Source organism: Ruditapes philippinarum, unplaced genomic scaffold (assembly GCF_026571515.1).
Source record: "Ruditapes philippinarum isolate M1 unplaced genomic scaffold, ASM2657151v2 ctg1320_1_1_1_1, whole genome shotgun sequence".
In the NCBI taxonomy this organism is placed as follows: Eukaryota; Metazoa; Mollusca; class Bivalvia; order Venerida; family Veneridae; genus Ruditapes; species Ruditapes philippinarum.
This window is the reverse complement of record NW_026857134.1, coordinates 149,369-169,098: the sequence shown is the minus strand read 5'-3', so window position 1 is coordinate 169,098 and position 19,730 is coordinate 149,369. Positions and strand designations below refer to the sequence as shown.

At 33.7% G+C, this 19,730-nt stretch overlaps 1 protein-coding gene across 3 annotated transcripts in view; it reads right to left on the bottom strand.

The window, feature by feature from the left end:
• LOC132748885 (pleckstrin homology domain-containing family M member 1-like) overlaps positions 1-17,503 on the bottom strand; it is a 45,898-nt gene extending 28,395 nt beyond the window's left edge. For 2 of the 3 annotated variants that reach the window (XM_060738547.1, XM_060738549.1), the window contains exons 1-4: positions 12,445-12,526; positions 10,051-10,174; positions 7,699-7,777; positions 5,622-5,672 (exon numbers count right to left, since the gene is read on the bottom strand). In XM_060738547.1, the coding sequence (XP_060594530.1) occupies positions 5,622-5,672; positions 7,699-7,777; positions 10,051-10,174; positions 12,445-12,460 (270 nt within the window). In that variant the 5' untranslated portion in view covers positions 12,461-12,526. Of the gene's footprint in view, positions 1-5,621; positions 5,673-7,698; positions 7,778-10,050; positions 10,175-12,444; positions 12,527-17,481 lie in introns of those variants that run through there. The other variant, XM_060738548.1, reaches the window with a different exon arrangement.
• Between the last annotated feature and the right edge of the window lie 2,227 nt (positions 17,504-19,730).

Below are 19,730 nucleotides of genomic sequence, written 5' to 3'. Positions count from 1 at the left end.
GTTTTGAAGAGCAGTGGTCATAGTGTTAAATGTAGAAATAGCAAACAAATTAGTGATACTACTTCAGATACATAAGAAAAGATTAAATTAACAATCTGCCATCAGGACACTCAATTTCCACTGGCCCAAGCAATCTAAAAACATCAAATACGGGATCACAAATATGAATTGCCAGGATGAAAGAGAACAAGAGCCACCGCCAGGCGGGGGCAACACTCGACTTTTTACTTTTTCTAAACACAAACATAGAAAGGTTTCAACATATCTTAACGTTTCCTTTTTATAAATTAAGTTGGTCTGTTTTTGTCATAGTAACATGCAATATCTATAAAATAGAAACACGCAATTCTATAAATAAAAACATGCAATTCAATAAATAGAAAGACTAAATTCTAAAAATAGAAACATTTAATTCTATAAATAGAAACACGCAATTCTATAAATAGTAACAAGCAATTCTATAAAAAGCAACACACAATTCTATGAATAGTAACACGCAATTCTATAAATAGAAACACGCAATTCTAAAAATGGTAACACGCAATTCTATAAATAGAAACACGCAATTCTATAAATAGAAACACGCAATTTTATAAATAGAAACACGCAATTCTAAAAATAGTATTACGCAATTCTATAAATAGTAACATGCAATTCTATAAATAGTAGCACGCAATTCTAAAAATAGTAACATGCAATTCTAAAAATAGAAACACGCAATTTCTATAAATAGTAACACGCAATTTCTAAAAATAGAAACACGCAATTCTAAAAATAGAAACACGCAATTCTGTAAATAGAAACAAGCAATTCTATAAATAGAAACACGCAATTCTATAAATAGTAACACGCAATTCTATAAATAGTAACACGCAATTCTAAAAATAGAAACACGCAATTCTAAAAATAGTAACACGCAATTCTAAAAATAGAAACACGCAATTTCTATAAATAGTAACACGCAATTTCTAAAAATAGAAACACGCAATTCTAAAAATAGAAACACGCAATTCTGTAAATATAAACAAGCAATTCTATAAATAGAAACACCCAATTCTACAAATAGTAACACGCAATTCTATTAATAGTAACACGCAATTCTAAAAATAGAAACACGCAATTCTAAAAATAGAAACCTGCAATTCTAAAAATAGTAACACGCAATTTCTAAAAATAGTAACATGCAATTATAAAAATAGAAACACACAATTCAATAAATAGAAAGACTAAATTCTATAAATAGTAACATGCAATTCTAAAAATAGAAACACGCAAATCTAAAAATAGAAACACGCAATTCTAAAAATAGTAACACGCCATTCTAAAAATAGTAACACGAAATTCTATAAATAGTAACACGCAATTTCTATAAATAGTAGCACGCAATTTTTAAAAATAGAAACACGCAATTCAATAGTAACATGCAATTCTAAAAATAGAAACACGCAAATCTAAAAATAGAAACACGCAATTCTAAAAATAGTAACACGCCATTCTAAAAATAGTAACACGAAATTCTATAAATAGTAACACGCAATTTCTATAAATAGTAGCACGCAATTTTTAAAAATAGAAACACGCAATTCAATAGAAATATGCAATTCTATAAATAGTAACATGCAATTCTATAAATAGTAACACGCAATTCTGTAAATAGAAACACACAATTCTAAAAATAGAAACATGCAATTCCAAAAATAGATAGTAACACGCAATTCTATAAATAGAAACACACAATTCTAAAAATTAATACACGCAATTCAAACAATAGAAACACTCAATTCTAAAAATAGTAACAAGCAATTTCTATAAATAGAAACACGCAATTTCTAAAAATAGTAACACGCAATTCTATAAATAGAAACACGCAATTCTATAAATAGAAACACACAATTCTAAAAATTAATACACGCAATTCAAAAAATAGAAACACTCAATTCTAAAAATAGTAACAAGCAATTTCTATAAATAGTAACACGCAATTTCAAAAAATAGTAACATGCAATTCTATAAATAGAAACACGCAAATCTATAAATAGTAACAAGCAATTCTATAAAAAGCAACATGCAATTCTATGAATAATAACACGCAATTCAATAAATAGAAACACTCAATTCTAAAAATAGTAACACGCAATTCTATAAATAGTAACAGGCAATTTCTAAAAATAGAAACACGCAATTCTAAAAATAGAAACACGCAATTCTAAAAACAGAAACACGCAATTCTATAAATAGAAACAAGCAATTCTATAAATAGAATCACGCAATTCTAAAAATAGAAACACGCAATTCTAAAAATAGAAACACGCAATTCTATAAATAGTAACATGCAATTCTATAAATAGAAACACGCAAATCTATAAATAGAAACACGCAATTCTAAAAATAGAAACATGCAATATACGTTGTTGTTGTTGTTATGATGATGATGATGATGATGATGATAGATATGTATAAATATAAATATACACACACACACACCAATAAATATTATATGTTATTTTGGTTTTGGAGTGATATATGTGGATATATTACCTGTCAAGATTTTATATCGCCCGAGCCGTTAGGCGAGGGTGATATTTTATCTTGGCAGGTAATATATCCACATATATCACTCCAAAACCAAAATAATAATTTTATTACCCTTCCCCTGTCGAGCTTACGATTTTAAAATAAATCATTGCTACTTCAAATGAAACGTTGAAATAAGATTCCCTTTAGGGTACCCCTTCCCCACAACATGACGTCACATAAATACATGACGTATATTCTTTCGAACGTAAAGAATGTAAACAAGAGAAAAGAGTAGTCTGTTGACACACTTTTTTGGAATTAATATCAAGCTTTCACAAGGTCATATTTGTTTTCAATACTGATGAGAATATGTATCATTACTCTATTTTGGTGAATATTTATCATTTGACAGTTAACAAGTGCTTGTAAATCGGAATCTACATCGCGTAAAATCAAACCATACGCGCATCGCCACTGCGCATGTTGTTTACAACGTGGGGTACCAAACGGGGAAATTTAGTGTGTATATTACCCGTCTGGCTCGGTTATATCAATTTCTTTCGGGTGATCATATCCAATCAAAAAGGCGGAAAAAATCTGGAAGGGTAATAAATAATTATGGTAATTTAATGCACAAATCTGAGAAAATTCAGTAATTTAACCTTCAAGGTCAAGGTCATTAAAGAGCCCAAGCAAATTTGGGTTTGATAAACAACAATGTTCTGTTATAATATGAAGTTGATCCCTTCAATAATAGCAAAGTTACAGTCAGTTACAGCCAAAACAATGAAAATTTCAATAATTTGACCTTCAAAGACAATGTCATTAATGAGTGAAGGTCAAGGTCTTTCGGTATATTTTTAAAAGTTATCCTTGAAGATTATTATGTTCAAGTTTCAAGACAATCCATTCAAAAATAACAAAGTTATACAGCCAATAATAGCCAAAAAAATGAATATTTCAATAATTTGATCTTCAAAGTCAAGGTCATTTATGAGTGAAGGTCAAGGTCTGTCTAGTTATTTTTAAGGGATATCCCTGGTATAATTATGTTCAAGTTTGAAGACAATCCATTCAAAAATAACAAAGTTACAGCCAATAATAGCCAAAAAAATGAAAATTTCAATAATTTGACCTTCAAAGTCAAGGTCATTTATGAGTGAAGGTCAAGGTCTGGCTGATTATTTTTAAGGGATATCCTTGAAGATTATTATGTTCAAGTTTGAAGACAATCCATTAAAAAATAACAAAGTTACAGCCAATAACAGCATGAACAAGCAAAAATTGGACTTTTAACCTTGAAGGTCAAGGTCATTTATGGATGAAGGTCAAGGTTAGTGTGGTCTACTGAAAGGTCTTGTCCCAAAGGTTGTTGTGGCCAAGTATGAAGACAATACACCAAGAAATAAAAAAGTTATGATCCAGGTACAAGTTTGCGGACGGGGAACGGCAACGGCGACCCGACTAACAATACCTCTACTTTTTTTTTCAAAAAAAAAAAAGTCGAGCTAAAAATTGATGGGACAATAGTGACATCAATTGCAAAAGTGCTACAAAAGGATCGGTGGTAAACTGTTCCCGAAGTGTCCAGCATTATTTTATGTCTGCATCAGGTCTACTCATTCAGTTTGACCAAAGGATTGAATATGAGGCATTTGTTTTAAAAATAATTATTGTATTTAACTAGATATACGTGGTAGCAATAAATTGATATAATATTAATTAAGGGTAATAGAACTGTAATGTGTTTTTTTCTATTTAAGTCTATAATTATTAATAAAGTGATTCCTGGGACAATCTAAATATTGACCCAAGGGGCATGATTAAAAATGAATACAGTTTTGAGGAAGCCTGTTAGACTCAAATAGGTTTTCCTGTAGAAGTCTACATGTATGTAAAATATGTGACCCCCGAGGTTGGGCCAATAAACCCAATACTCAAGAAGCATGATTTATATCAATCTTCTAGTCAGGTCAACAACACAATGTTACATGACAAATATTTAAACTAGGCATTGTAGTTTCACAAAATAAGACTGAAATGAGTTTTTTTGCATATCAGACTGGCGTTTCCGTTAGTTTTACCCATGCCGGAAATTTCATCTGGCATGGGGGGTTCCAGATGAGTCGCGTGCTGTACAATGGCACGATAAAGATGACGTCATTTTACCGTTATGAATGATTTTGTAATTCATACGCTGTTGAATGAAAGTAGTTACAGTTGTAATGATATAAATTTTCATTGAAAATAAAGATAAAGAATTTAAAATATAATGGAATATGGTGGAATATGCAAGAAAAAATATCTGACATATGTTTGCGGTTCGGATCGGAATATCCGTCCCGCGGTCACCCGCCCATGGGCGGTAACTCGGCAGGCCTCGTTACCACCCAATGGGCGGATTACCTCGGGACGGATATTCCGATCCGAACCGCAAAATATTATATTATTATTCTCATACAAGAGGAAATGACCAAGGGACAAGATTTATACCAGTTTTGTAGAGGTCAACAAGGAAATACTACATGTCAAATATCTAAACTCTACATGCTCTAGGCATTGAAGTCACACAAAAAGACTTAAATGTATTTTACCATACAAAACTATATTAACTAAGTGACCACCAGGACGGGGCCAATATTGACCCAAGGGGCATGATTAATGCCAGCTATTTTGTGGTCCACAAAGTGATGTTACATACCAAATATATAAGCTCTGGGCATCTTAGTTTCATACATTAAGTTTCCAATGAGTTTTTCCTACATAAGTCTATACAAATATATAGTCAAACATGTGTCTTAAACTACCAAGTCTACAGCTCGGCTAAATGTAGCATTTCTTTGTAAATCACTTGAAAGTGAAATATAAATTATGCCCCTTTAGTAAAAGAATAGCAGTGGAGGTGATGGTGGTGGGGGGGTGGGCAACAGATAATAACTGGGCAAACAGATAATGACTTTAATTGATGTCGTTTAGGTGGTAGGGATGTTGTTTATGACATTGTAGATAATGATGCTTGAACTGATCGTTATGTTCTGTATTTCTGAGTTCAAAATGGCCAATGATTACAAACTTAATTTCTTTTAAATATATAAATAAAATACCAGACTAGACTGTGATGTAGCTTCTTGTCCAAGACCAACATAACTAGCAATCTGTTCAAAAATAAATATCAAACATATAGTATCACTGGCAACATGTATACATACAAAAGAACAACAACAAAAACTTACATATACACACATAACTCATATTGGTGAAACTCTATAATGTTTGTGGTTTGGTTCTCAAGCAAATTGTCTGGTTGCAAAAATAATAGAAAAATACTTTTGTGACAAAATTGTCTGTAAACAAAGAGAACAAGTGCAACTTTAGATGTAATTTCTTAATTTAACTTAATTTAACTTCAAAGAAATGAATTAGCTAAATCACCATTGCAGACATTGCTTGAGCAGTCAGTATGATTTCAAGATCTTTTATGAGAATGACAACCTGGCTATCCTACTGAAGGTGACTTTTGTGTTTTGACACAAATAAACCTTATTGGTTTTAATATTTGGTATACCAAAGACATAACCTGGACTACTATTGTCATATAATACTGAAAGGAAACAGATAAAATGTAATTGCAATGCTTATTTAAAAGGTTACTAGCATTCTTTGATGCTTCATTCTTGAAACTGGTGTTTCCTAAATAAAATTTACACTTTCACAATTAGTAAAACCAATGCATTGACAAAGCTTACAAAGGTAAACTGATCACTTCATTAAGAATTTTGGTTTTGATGGAGGTGATCTGTTTCATTTTTTCAGTTTTAAAAGAGGATTTTGCTTGGGTTTCTTTCACCTAAATGACACTTATATACTTGAGAAACAATGGCACAACAAGCAAATTCTTTGAATTTATATCCCCCGCCGAGTACTGGTTATTATTAACACAACAACTGAAGATATAAGGCTTTATTTATATATTAATCATGGCATAAACAGTAATATTCTTTGAACTTGATAAATATTCAGGGCAATAACACAGCCATAATTTTGTGTTAAATAGTAAAATCTGGAAATGCCAATGAGATGTATGCATAGGCCTACTTCATAACTAAACAAGGGCCATAAATCTGAGTTCTAAGTTACAAGGCGACTATAAGCACATCTCCTTTTAGAATCCCATAAAGTTTCATTGAATTCCAGCCAGTAGAAGCAGAGAAGTAGCTAGGAAACAAATATTTTTCTATATGGATACTGCATAACTAATCAAGGGCCATAATTCTGAGTTAAAGTGTCTGACTGGAACAAGCCAACCATATGCGCATCTCTTGGTATTGAAGGTTCCCATAAAGTTTCGTTTAATTCCAGCCAGTAGTTGCAGAGAAGTAGCGAGGGAAACGATTTTTACTCAATATGCATACTGCATAACTAATCAAGGGCCATAACTCTGAGTTAAAGGGTCTGACCGGAACAAGCAGACGATATGCACATCTCCTCTTGATATTGATGATTCCCCTAAAGTTTTGTTGAATTCCAGCCAGTAGTTGCAGAGAACTAGTCCGGAAACGATTTTTAGTCCATATGCATACTGCATAACTAATCAAGGGCCATAACTCTGAGTTAAAGTGTCTGACTGGAACAAGCCGACGATATGCGCAACTCCTCTTGGTATTAAAGGTTCCCATAAAGTTTTGTTGAATTCCAGCCAGTAGTTGCAGAGAACTACTCCGGAAACGATTTTTACCCTATATACATACTACATAACTAATCAAGGGCCATAACTCTGAGTTAAAGGGTCAGACCGGAACAAGCCGACGATATGCACATCTCCTCTTGATATTGATGATTCCCATAAAGTTTCGTTGAATTCCAGCCAGTAGTTGCAGAGAACTACTCCGGAAACGATTTTTACTCTATATACATACTACATAACTAATCAAGGGCCATAACTCTGAGTTAAAGGGTCGGACCGGAACAAGCCGACGATATGCGCATCTCCTCTTGATATTGATGATTCCCATAAAGTTTTGTTGAATTCCAGCCAGTAGTTGCAGAGAACTACTCCGGAAACGAAATTCAGACGGACGGATGGATGGACGGACGGACGGACTGACGGACAACGCCTGAACTATATCCCCCTGACAGACCCGATTCCATCGGCGGGGGATAATAATACTTAATCATTACTACCTTTGTGACTGCTTTGAACTTGAGTCCATGGAGAAATATAGCTTCAATACAGCTACATACATTATTGGCTGTGTCAGTGCTGTAACATATTATACATGTATCATAAATTTAAAAATTTGACAAATGTAAGCAAGTGTAAAAAATAGAAATATCAACTAAAGAATAAAATATTAGCTTAGAAAATCTACTTACAGTATGAAATATAAGGTAAGAATGGATACCTATAAACAAATACAACTTGTGAAATATGATGCAAGTACACAACAACAACATGTTTGTTATATATTGTATAAGATAAGAATGAATGTCTGTACACATCTACAATTTGTGAAATATTTCTGTACACATCTACAGTTTGTGAAATACTGGTTAAGAAAGAATTCCTATACACATCTACAGTTTGTGAAATACTGGTTAAGAAAGAATTCCTATACACATCTACAGTTTGTGAAATACTGGTTAAGAAAGAATTCCTATACACATCTACAGCTTGTGAAATATTAGGTAGGAAATAATAAACCACCTATAAACAGTTTCTAGGTACTTCAAGGTACTTAAAGTATTTAACATATGATTTATACAGATAAATAATTATGAAGTCAATTATCTTTACTCCAAAACTGAAAAAAAGCTTCTCCAAACAAAACTGATAAAAATAGCTTATTGTCTACTAGTCATAAAACTGTTCATCAGTCTATTCCTGTACACAACTACTAAATACATGTATTAATTTATGTAAGAAAGAATTCCTGTATGCAGCTACAAGTAGGTCTGAAACAATACTTGTACACAACTACAGCTTTTGAAATATTGGGTAAGAAAGAATACTTGTACACAATTTCAACATCAGCAAAGGTAGGAAGCACATCAACACAAGTTCTGAACACAACTACAACTTGTGTGAAATATTAGGTAAAAAGAATTCATGTAAACAACAACAACTTGTTTCAAAAAAAGGGAAGAAAGAATTTCTATACACAACAAGCAAATTCGTTGAATTTATATCCCCCGCCGAGTACTGGTTATTATTAACACAACAACTGAAGACATAAGGCTTTCTTTATATAATAATCATGGCATAAACAGTAATATTCTTTGAACCTGATAAATATTCAGGGAAATAACAGAGCCATAACTTTGTGTTAAATAGTAATATCTGGAAATGCCAATGAGATGTATGCATACTACATAACTATTCAAGGGCCATAAATCTGAGTTATAAGTATCTGACCGGAACAAGGCGACTATATGCACATCTCCTCTTAGTATCCCATAAAGTTTCATTGAATTCCAGCCAGTAGTTACAGAGAAGTAGCACGGAAACGATTATTGCTCTGGTTGTATACTGCCTAATTTATCAAGGGTCATAACTCTAAGTTAAAATGTCTGACCCGAACAAGGCGACAATATGCGTATGTCCTCTTCGTATTGAAGGTTCAAATAAAGTTTCATTGAATTCCAGCCAGTAGTTGCAGAGAAGTAATGAGGAAATGAATATTTTTCTATATGGATACTGCATAACTAATCAAGGGCCATAACTCTGAGTTAAAGTGTCTGACCCCAACAAGGCAATGATATGCGCATCTTCTCTTAGTATTGAAGGTTCCCATAAAGTTTCATTGAATTCCAGCCAGTAGGTGCAGAGAAGTAGCGCGGTAACGATTTTTTCTCTATATGCATACTGCATAACTAATCAAGGGCCATAACTCTGAGTTAGAGTGTCTGACTGGAACAAGGCGACGATATGCGCATCTCCTCTTGGTATCGAAGGTTCCCATAAAGTTTCATTAAATTCCAGCCAGTAGTTGCAGAAAAGTAGCGCGGAAACGATTTTTACTCCATATGCATACTGCATAACTAATCAAGGGCCATAACTCTGGGTTAAAGTGTCTGACCGGAAAAAGCCGACGATATGCGCATCTCCTCTTGATATTGAAGGTTCCCATAAAGTTTTGTTGAATTCCAGCCAGTAGTTGCAGAGAACTACTCCGGAAACGATTTTTACTCCATATGCATACTACATAACTAATCAAGGGCCATAACTCTGGGTTAAAGGGTCTGACCGGAACAAGCCGACGATATGCGCATCTCCTCTTGATATTGATGATTCCCATAAAGTTTCGTTGAATTCCAGCCAGTCGTTGCAGAGAACTACTCCGGAAAAGAAATTCGGGCGGACGGATGGACGGACGGACAGCGCCAAAACTATATCCCCCTCCCGATTCCATCGGCGGGGGATAACTACAATTTGTGAAATATTAGGTAAGAAAGAATTTGTATGCACAACTATAACTTGAGATAATTCCTATACACAACTACAACTTGTGTGAAATATTAGGTAAGAAAGAATACCTGTACACTGTGTGATCTTGAGAATCAATATGATCCTTCTGTACTAACTTAAGTGCTGCTGACAGCTCTTGTGTTATACCAATCTTTATTTCATTTTCTTTAGCAAGCACTACTTCTGAGTACACTGAAATTTACATTTTAACCGAGGAGATTATCTAGTGAAAAAAATATACAGAGACAACAATAGATTTTACTAGCTATGTTATTATAGAATAATTTAGGATTACGAACTGTTTAAATACTATGTACATGTAGGGAAACCTATGACCCTGTGACAAGGCCAATTTTGACCTCAAAACAACTGAATTGAAAGAGGATCACACAGGCAGAGATCTGCCGAGAATTTGAAAGTACTGGGCCCTGGTCCCACTTGGTCTGAAAATGATGGGCGATTTTGACCAAAGTATGGGCCTTGGGAAAATTACAATAAACATTGACCTAAATGACTGTTAAAAAGTTTGTAGATAATTGAATTTCCTTTGTAATGGAACTTAAATCATATTTTATGACAAGTGGTTCACTTATGATTCCGTATTTAACAGAGAAGATAACCAATAATACAAAAAAATGCCTAGATGGTAACTATCTAACTAATATTAATTGCAGGCAAAACATTTTTTTCAAATGGCTGCTCAAAAATCTGATTTGCATAATTTATCCACACAATTGCTGGTTCTTATTTCCAATGTCTAATACTGTGCATTATCCATTTAATTGTTCCTACTTTGCACCAAATGTCCCTGTCACAATGTATATTGACGGATTTTATTACTCCTTGTATGCCTCTGTGTAGAAAGCATACATCAAAGACACTTGCTGACAGACTTTTTGATCATGAAAAAAGTCATGCACAATGTTTTTCTGATTGGTTAATCACCCTGTCAAATATTCCTATGTCGAAAGAGACATCTTTTTTTACACTTCATCAGGAATTTCAGTGACCTTAGGGGAAATCAAGTTGTACATCTGTCAGATTAAATTGTAACTTACAGCCTTTCTTAAAATAGCAACACTTTTTTTCAGTTACCGATTATCATTTTAAATATTAAGTAGTTGTATAATTTTGTTTGTTTGTTTTATTGGATTAAATTTACGGTAGTAGAAATGAGTTTATGTGTGGGAAAGGGATTTTGCAGTAAGGACATGTAGATAAAGTGAACAAAAGCTATAGGGGAATGGATAAACTCAAGAATATGCATAATTACAGGGGAATGGGTAACGTGTTGCTGTTGGTACCAGTTTTGACTGGATGACTAAATAACCTAGCGGACAGTTTTGTTTTCTTATAAGTCTGGCACAGAATTTAGGTACGCCCTTGGCCCTTTGCTGCCGATTTTCCTGCGCCATTCTCATTCTTTTAGCACCAATGGCGCAAAATCGGGCCTCGGCAGATCTCTGCACAGGGATCATTTCTGTAAAGTTTTGATATGACTGAGTCAGTGATGTAGGAGACGTTGTTTAAGAAGTGTTGACTGAAAGCCAGACAGACTGACAGCAGTCTATGAGTAATGACAAATTGACAACAGCCCACTTTGAGCACGCTGGCCTCTGTTAAGCTAAATATTCAAGCAATTATAAATCAATTGTTCACCAGTATCTTATTAAATAGGGATTCTTTGCGATTTTTTTTGTTGAAAAACACCAGAAAATCACCTTATGTGTTACAGTGTACAAGTAAAAAAATGATTTAAATGGCTTTAAAAGATACAAGGATATCATTTATGTGTTAACGTTTTTGAGTCTGCAATTTTTACAGTATCCCAGATAGATTCTACTTTATTCAAATTATTATTGGTAATTGAGAGTTGGTGGTACATTTGGATTTAAAGTTGTATCAAACTACGTTTGTAAGAGTAGATAAATGTTACTGAGGATAAACAAAGGCTGAGTAAGAAATGGTCACAGGCTGCCTAAATCCTTAACAATTTTGCTGCATGTAAAAAGTGATAAAAAATCTCGGGATTTTCGTGTTTTTCTGCATTGTTGGATCGTAATATATGATGATTATCTTAAGATTAAAGGATATCTTTTAATTTAAGTGTGGGTCCAACCTTATCAAGGACAAGGTCTGGTTTCCAGGGTTGTGATGGTCTGTCCCCCATATCTATCCACGGGAAATTGAAATTCTATCAATAATATCCAAAATATACCCCTATATAGTATATATATATTTACATGTTTATAGTATATATATGTTTATGTATACATAAACAGATAAATCATTATCATCTGATCATTTGATAGAATTTCAAGCCATCTATCTCAGTATCTGTCATTCCGTGAATCTGAGGTTACGCAGTGTTTACGTTTTTAATTTTGTAAAATGAATCTTTAAATGTCATGTCAAAAATGGTTAAACTATTTTTATAGCAGAAACAACGTTATAATGATCACCTTTTCTTCTAAACATAGTTATTTTCTTGACATTCAGGGAGTGAACTGTAGAAAGTAAACATAACGTGCTAAATTCCGTAAGTGGCGTTACACACTGTACAGTACGGACTAAAGGTTAACGACTACTAAATGTAAATATTAACGGGATGAACGTCATCGGCTATTACCTATCGTATCGATTTATTCAGGGAATAGACATAAACACATACTATATATTATCACATATATCTTATATTTTATGGCATTGTAGAAAAATGTGTTTGTAACATGGGAATCATTTTGAGGCAAAACAAAATTAAAATTACTAGACCTTAAATTGTATGTATGTATGTATGTTAATGCTTAATGAGGGTCCATCCGCCCTTCCGGGCACAAAAAGCAGCTTTCGCTGTCGAGTACGGACCCCGGACATGTCACCAGTCATGCCCTTAAAGTAAGTTATAGTTCTAAAATGGTGACCTATTTGATTGGAATTCAGTAATTCACTGAATGAGCCCAAAGAAAATGCTATTGCTTTTAGATTTATTAATGAAATAATACACGGAAGGCCAATGAGACCATTGTGTGCATTATGTTGTTAAGTAAAAGAACGTGTTGCTGCCTAAAATAAAGGATCAAGAAGCGGACGGGTAAGGTTTCCTGACATATAGACGCACGGACAAGCAATGGTGCTTCGGACCGGTGTTTTTTGGTTCGGTGCCACAGACAAGCAAAACGGACAGACAAGTTCACTCCTTCCAGTTATCCAGCTCCGCCATGGACCATGGACTGCTTCCCTCATCTGGTGGGTCTAGAAGAACTCTTCCACGTCTTCGGTCTTCGAAGATGTCTTCTTTGACCTCCCCCCCCCCCCCCTACTTTGAGAGTGCGACATTTTCGGGGCTTGGTCATGGACTTCTCATCCCCTCAGAGTGGTCTTCTTCATCCCGTCATGTAGTTCTTCCAGATGTCTCAGATATATCGAGATAAGCGCCTCATATGTTACCATCACTTGCATATCGATCCGACTGCCGGTAAGCCACAGATAATTTAGTAATTTATAAAATATGAAATGATTTCCGAAAGATAGATTCTGCCTATATCGGTCCAATTTTGAATTTTGTTTTGTTGAAGTATGGAAAGCCACAGACGCATTTTATTGTTTTAATTGAATTTATTAAGAAATTTATTTTCAGTCAGTGAAGTGTTGTTGCCAAGGCCGTCACAAAGCACTAGCAGTTTAATGGTGCCACAGACATTGGTTGCCACGGTCAATTTTGAATTTTGATAAAATGCCTAAAAGATAAGGTAGCCTTCCTTCGGTCCAATTTTGATATTTAATAAATGTTATATAAAATTTGTGAACTCGGTCTTTTATTCATCAACGGCCCACTCTTAGAGCAAATTTTTATTGGCGATTTGCCTTTATTTCCAAAATAAAAATATATAAAAGTTTACAAAAATACATTTAAACAAAGAAAGTGAGACTCAGCAAATGATATAGAACAGAACAACCTAAAATGTGTGCCTTTAAATTGGCGGGCTGCTTTATTTTTGGATATTCTACATACCTTAAAGAAGAAGGGCTTTTGTTTTAATTAAGTTTATGAATGTGGTTGAGTCTTAAAGATCCTTTAACACAAATTTTTATGGTTTTATTTCACAAATATGATGCTCAAATTAAGATTTATCAATATTGTAAGTTCCAATAAGCATTATTTATAAAGATATTACCGAATTTAACATTTCATGTAAATAAAGGGAGGTAATTAGAAATTTATTTTCTATAAATTCTAAGTCAAATTTTCCAATAAGAAATGAATGCATATAATTTATTGATTACATATAATGTGCACAAACATTTGCAGTACATCTTTTACATATTCCTCGATGTTTGAAAATTGTTTGTCTGAGATCAGACAAAACCTTATTTGTCACCGAAGTCCTCGGGGTATAGTCTTTTATAAAGCGCACAACCTTATTTTGAGCTACTTGAAGTTTGTGCTTCAGTGACTTACTCAGTCCTTCGTACCAAGAAGATGAAGAATAATCAAAGTGACACAGCAAAAGGGCAGGACATAATTGTTTCTTCATTTCTTCCGATAAACAATTTTTGTAACGGTATAGAAAATGTAATCTTCTATTCACCTTTGAAAAAATGCTCTTGACAATTTTATCTCCTGATAGGTAACAAACCAAGATATTTAACTTCAGACGAAGACTTTATTGTTTGATCATTACATGAAATGGAAAAAATTTGAAATTTATTAATTTTTGATTTAGAACCAAATAGCATACATTCAGTCTTGCCCAGGTGTAAAGATAATTTGATTGTGAACTAACCAATCAGAGCAACGTTCCAAAACCTTTCCAAGTTTTTGGGCTATAATTTTTGGATCCTTATGCGAAAACAATATATAGTGCTACCATCTGCATATAAAATTAACTTGCAATCAGAATCGATACTAGTTACCATGTCATTACGTAGCAGAGAAATAGAAGAGGACCCAAAGTACTGCCCTGAGGGATCCCACATGTAATAGACACCTAATATATCTAATTTATCGAACAAAATATCATGATTGATGGTATCAAATGCTTTTTGTAAGTCCATCATAACCATACCCTTTGGAGCTATTTGTACGAATATAGTCAAGTAGGTAAATTAGACATGTGTCATGCAGTTGAATGAGATTTCCGAAACCTGGACTGGTGTTCGTAAATTAGATTATTACTTAATTTATTAGTTCTTAAAAATGACTCAAATTGTACATACACGGCCCGTTCTAGAATCTTGGATACAATACATAAAATACTAACTGGTCTGTAATTCCCGACATCTAGCTTACTATTCTTTTTGTGTAGAGGTTTTACTTTAGCAATTTTCATATCATTTGGGACACCCCCCCCCCCCCTCTGTTATTGAAGAATTCACAAATATAAGTTATAGGGATTTTTAACACATCAGCACCATCTTTAAGAAATTTTGCATGGACACCATCTAATCCAGTGCTTTTGTTTATATTAAGCCTACATAATTCTTCATAATTCTCACATGATGAAGGTGAAACTCTTTTTGTGATTTGTTCCTATAAAAATTCTTAATTGTATCAGATGTCACACTATACAAATTCTTTGCTGCCGGGAGTTTCTGTACTAAATTAGATGAAATATTTGTAAAGAAGTTATTGAAATGACTTGCAACTCTACAAGGATCGTGATAAGTTTCACCATCAATCGACGAAACAATATTCGGACTTTCTTTTTTATTGTTACTGTTACCAAGGGATTTGATAATCTGCCATCTATAATAGTCCTTATCCGAAGACAGACGGAAAGGCCGAAAAGTTGCGATTGGTGGAAGTGGGGGCGTTTGGGAGACTGGGGGAAATCCCGGGATCCGGGATCGGGGTCATATTATTGTCATATTTTATAATACTAAAAAAAGATTTCAAAATATTGTTATTGTAAAATGCTGCGTCTTTTTTGCTTGGTAATGTTTTAGAAATTTAGTACAGATATTATATTATTATATATCATGTACATATATTATATAATATATTTTACACGGGCATTATTCATTTGTAAACGTCATTGTCATTTTAAGAAAGGCATGCATATGAGTTAAAAAAAAATAAAAAAATATACGCGATAGTGACGAACATTGTCGAATGCTTTTTGTAAATCATACTGATTATAATCATTCTAATGAATAGACATTGAAATTGGCATAACATTAATTAAGACTGCCAGACAGTAAGACAAAACTTTATATATAGAAGCATATGGTTAACAGTACACAATCATAAGCTTTAATTAAGCTTGTATCCAACATGAGTTTTCACAAAATCTTACCACCGAATGATGCTTAACATCCAGACAAACCCTTATTGAAACAGTTATTGACATTTGGCTCAAAATAAAGGAATCGTCGGTCAAAAATCCACCAACACAATAACGGCTCACTTCCATTAAGCAATCAATGTTCTAATTATTTTGTGTATCATTCTGTAATTAAAACTAATATTCGAAATAGACAGAGTGTTCCAAGTTAAGCTTGAATAACATCATCCATAAAAAAGATAAAAGACAGTCAGTATACTAAAGACATCGATTATGGCTATCTTTGTAAAGCCACGATTATTTTAAACGAACACGCATGAAAGCTTCTCTTATTAAACATATTTAGGTTCATAAAATTCTTCATTTACCATTGTAATAAAATATTTATTTGATTTTGCTTTGTTTATTCGACACAAGTGTAGAATATTTCTTTTGAGGACAGTTTTATGAAGGAGTTTACTTGCAATTAATTGCAGATAATTAATTAGAAAATATTTGTGCCTGGAAAAAAATATGATACTATAAGTTTACAAAGATTTGGTCAATTTCATTTGTTAGCTGCTTAATATATTACAGTTTTGCTTGTCAAAGTTACGTTTTCTCAGGGGGATATTATTTATCATACGAGTAGTATTCGCTCAAAATGTTCATATATTCTGTATTTTTAATATTTCTATTGCTAGCATCAGATAGTTAGCCTGTTGATGGAGTGATATTTAATTACTAAACACACAGACTAATGGACTTTCAGCCAAAGCTACAAAACCTGAATTGTTTCTTTAGACTGGCAATTAAATGTTTATACGAAAGTGATCCGTAGTTTTGTAGTTGGTTTTCTATATCACCTCCTATGAATCTTTTCAGCACATATGAAGCTCGACTGGAATTTTGACCAGCAATTCCTTTATTTTGGGCCAAACCTCAATATATGTTTCAATAAGGGTTTGTTTTGAATGTTTAGCATCATTCGGTGGTACGTTTTTGTGAACACTTTGTATTTTGAGTCCGGTCAGCGACATTTTCTTCATACGCAAAGCATGTTATGGGCACACAAAAACCAATGACAGAAAGAATATCTCGGCGAAGACTGCATAAAATCCGATACAAAACGGGTAAATAAAGAGAAAAGCGAGGAGGGTAGAATCACATTCCGATTTTCTTTTAAAAAAAAAGGCTCTAAATTTTATATAAATGTTTAAAAAGTTGAAAACTTACTCTGTGATTGACCTATTTTCTCCTTCACATATGATGTTATAGCGCACATTTGGATCAGCTGAAATTCACATTATTTTTACCGATGCTCAATTTTGAGATCCATATAGGGTTCACGCGCCCTATCTATGGTGGCTGATTTGGTACGCTTTTGTGCGTCTCGTTGGCGCTATCGACAACACGACAAAGCGCCAAACGGCGCGTCGTCGCGCTGTCGTCTTATCGTCCTGTCTATATCGCGACACCCCAATCGGCGTGTTGTCGTGCGGCGTGTTGTCACAATGTCACATTGTCGCTCGGTTCAAATTGAAGGAATGGCTTATAAGCCAAGCGACAGGGCGATATCGCGACAACCCGCCGCACGACAACGCGCAGTTTGGCGTGCCGCGCTAGAGACAGGACGACAGTGCGACAACGCGCCGTTTGGCACTTTGACGTGTTGTCGCTAGCGACAGACGAAAAGACGACAGTGCGACAACGCGCCGTTTGGCGCTTTCTCGTGTTGTCGCTACCGCCAACTAGACGCACAAAAGCGTACCAAAATCACACACCATACCCCCGGTGGTATTTGTCAAAGGATATATTGGAAAGTTTCAACATCAAACTTGGAATAAAGTACATACTCGGGAGTCACGAACAAGCTTTCAATACCTTACTATTTGTCTGTGTAGACAAAGATTCAAGCCTAGGACACGAACCCTTCTATGGATTTACTGTAAAATTATGATTATCTCCTTAATTGAATGTCACATGGGTTACAATGACCATACTGACAATCAGAATTAACAAGCTTTATAAGGACTAACTGCATAGTATCTAAAATTACTGCACGTTTAGGTTTTAACTGGTCAGCAATAAAATTCTTTAATTATGGATTATTTTATTCAGTTAATAATAATAACAACATAAAATTTGAAAATGCACCAGGTTCAATTTTATTCCTGCTTCGTATTACTTTTGTGTTATGTCATATTTCTAACCCAGCATTACTGTCTCAAAGCTAATGCTCACTTCTGATTGAAGTTAATTCTTGCTTTCTTTCCTTATGGAAATCCATTTTGAATTCATAACAGGAAGTGTTATAAACTTCAAACATCGTAAGTTATAAAGCTAATTTTAAAATAAATAAGGCTCTCTCTTTTGTATGTACATGTTTGTACAAACATATCCTGCTTGGATCTCTAAACTATCCTTTTTTGCTTTTTTTTTCACATATAAATATGCTTTCAGACAAAATAAGATCATCATAACATCCGCTGTATTATTTCTAGTGATTTGTTGTCCCGATGTAGCCTATGCTTGTGCCCGGAATATTTTATGGCTGTATTGAACTAATTGATGGCTGTTCAAATTTCACGAATATTGATAGTAAAATTACGATATGCATTATGATAATAATATTATTGTTTATTCATTTTAATTCATATTACATTTTGCTGATATAACTGTATGTTGAAAGCGTGATTTTGCGTACGTGCGTGTGTGTGCGTTCGTGTGCGTGATTTTTATGATTTTTTTTTTACAAACACTAGGGTAAACAAAAGTACAATGTATGCAGGATAGCGCGGAAAACATGATAGAACATGATGTTTGTCATACCACTTAACAAGTGAAAATGAGTACATAACGGTTATAATTTGACATGTAAGATATATTCTCTTGACTTTAATGTTAGCAAACTTGTTCGCTGTCAGACTAGTCAATAATCTACCACAGCGTTTGATAGAAAACAAATGTATAAATGACCTTTCTTAAACAACCGTATTCTTTTTACTTAAATAGATCACAATAGACCACTACTCTTAATTGTGTAATGTTGTTTTGCGCACTTGTCAAAATAAATATTGTCTAATAAATTGCTTAAATCTAACGAGGCATACTGTATCACTGACAGGTCGTTGTTGACTATTATGTTGGCCGGTGGTTTAAAAACTATTATTATAACAGCCAATAGTGTTGTTAAAGTACTGTAATAAAAATATAAGTAATGAATGGAAAAAAAGAGTAAAACATCGTAAGTTCGGTCCTGTCACCATTTGGTTGAATTTGAAACACATGAATACTTAAACAAAAACGCTAGTATTTAATATTTAAAGATCCTGTAACACAATTTTTATGGTTTTATATCAAAAATATGATGCTCAAAATTATGATTTATCAATTTTGTAAGTTCCAAAAGCATTATTTATAAAGATTTTACCGAATTTAACATTTCATGTAAATAAAGGGAGGTAATAATTTCAATAAGGAAT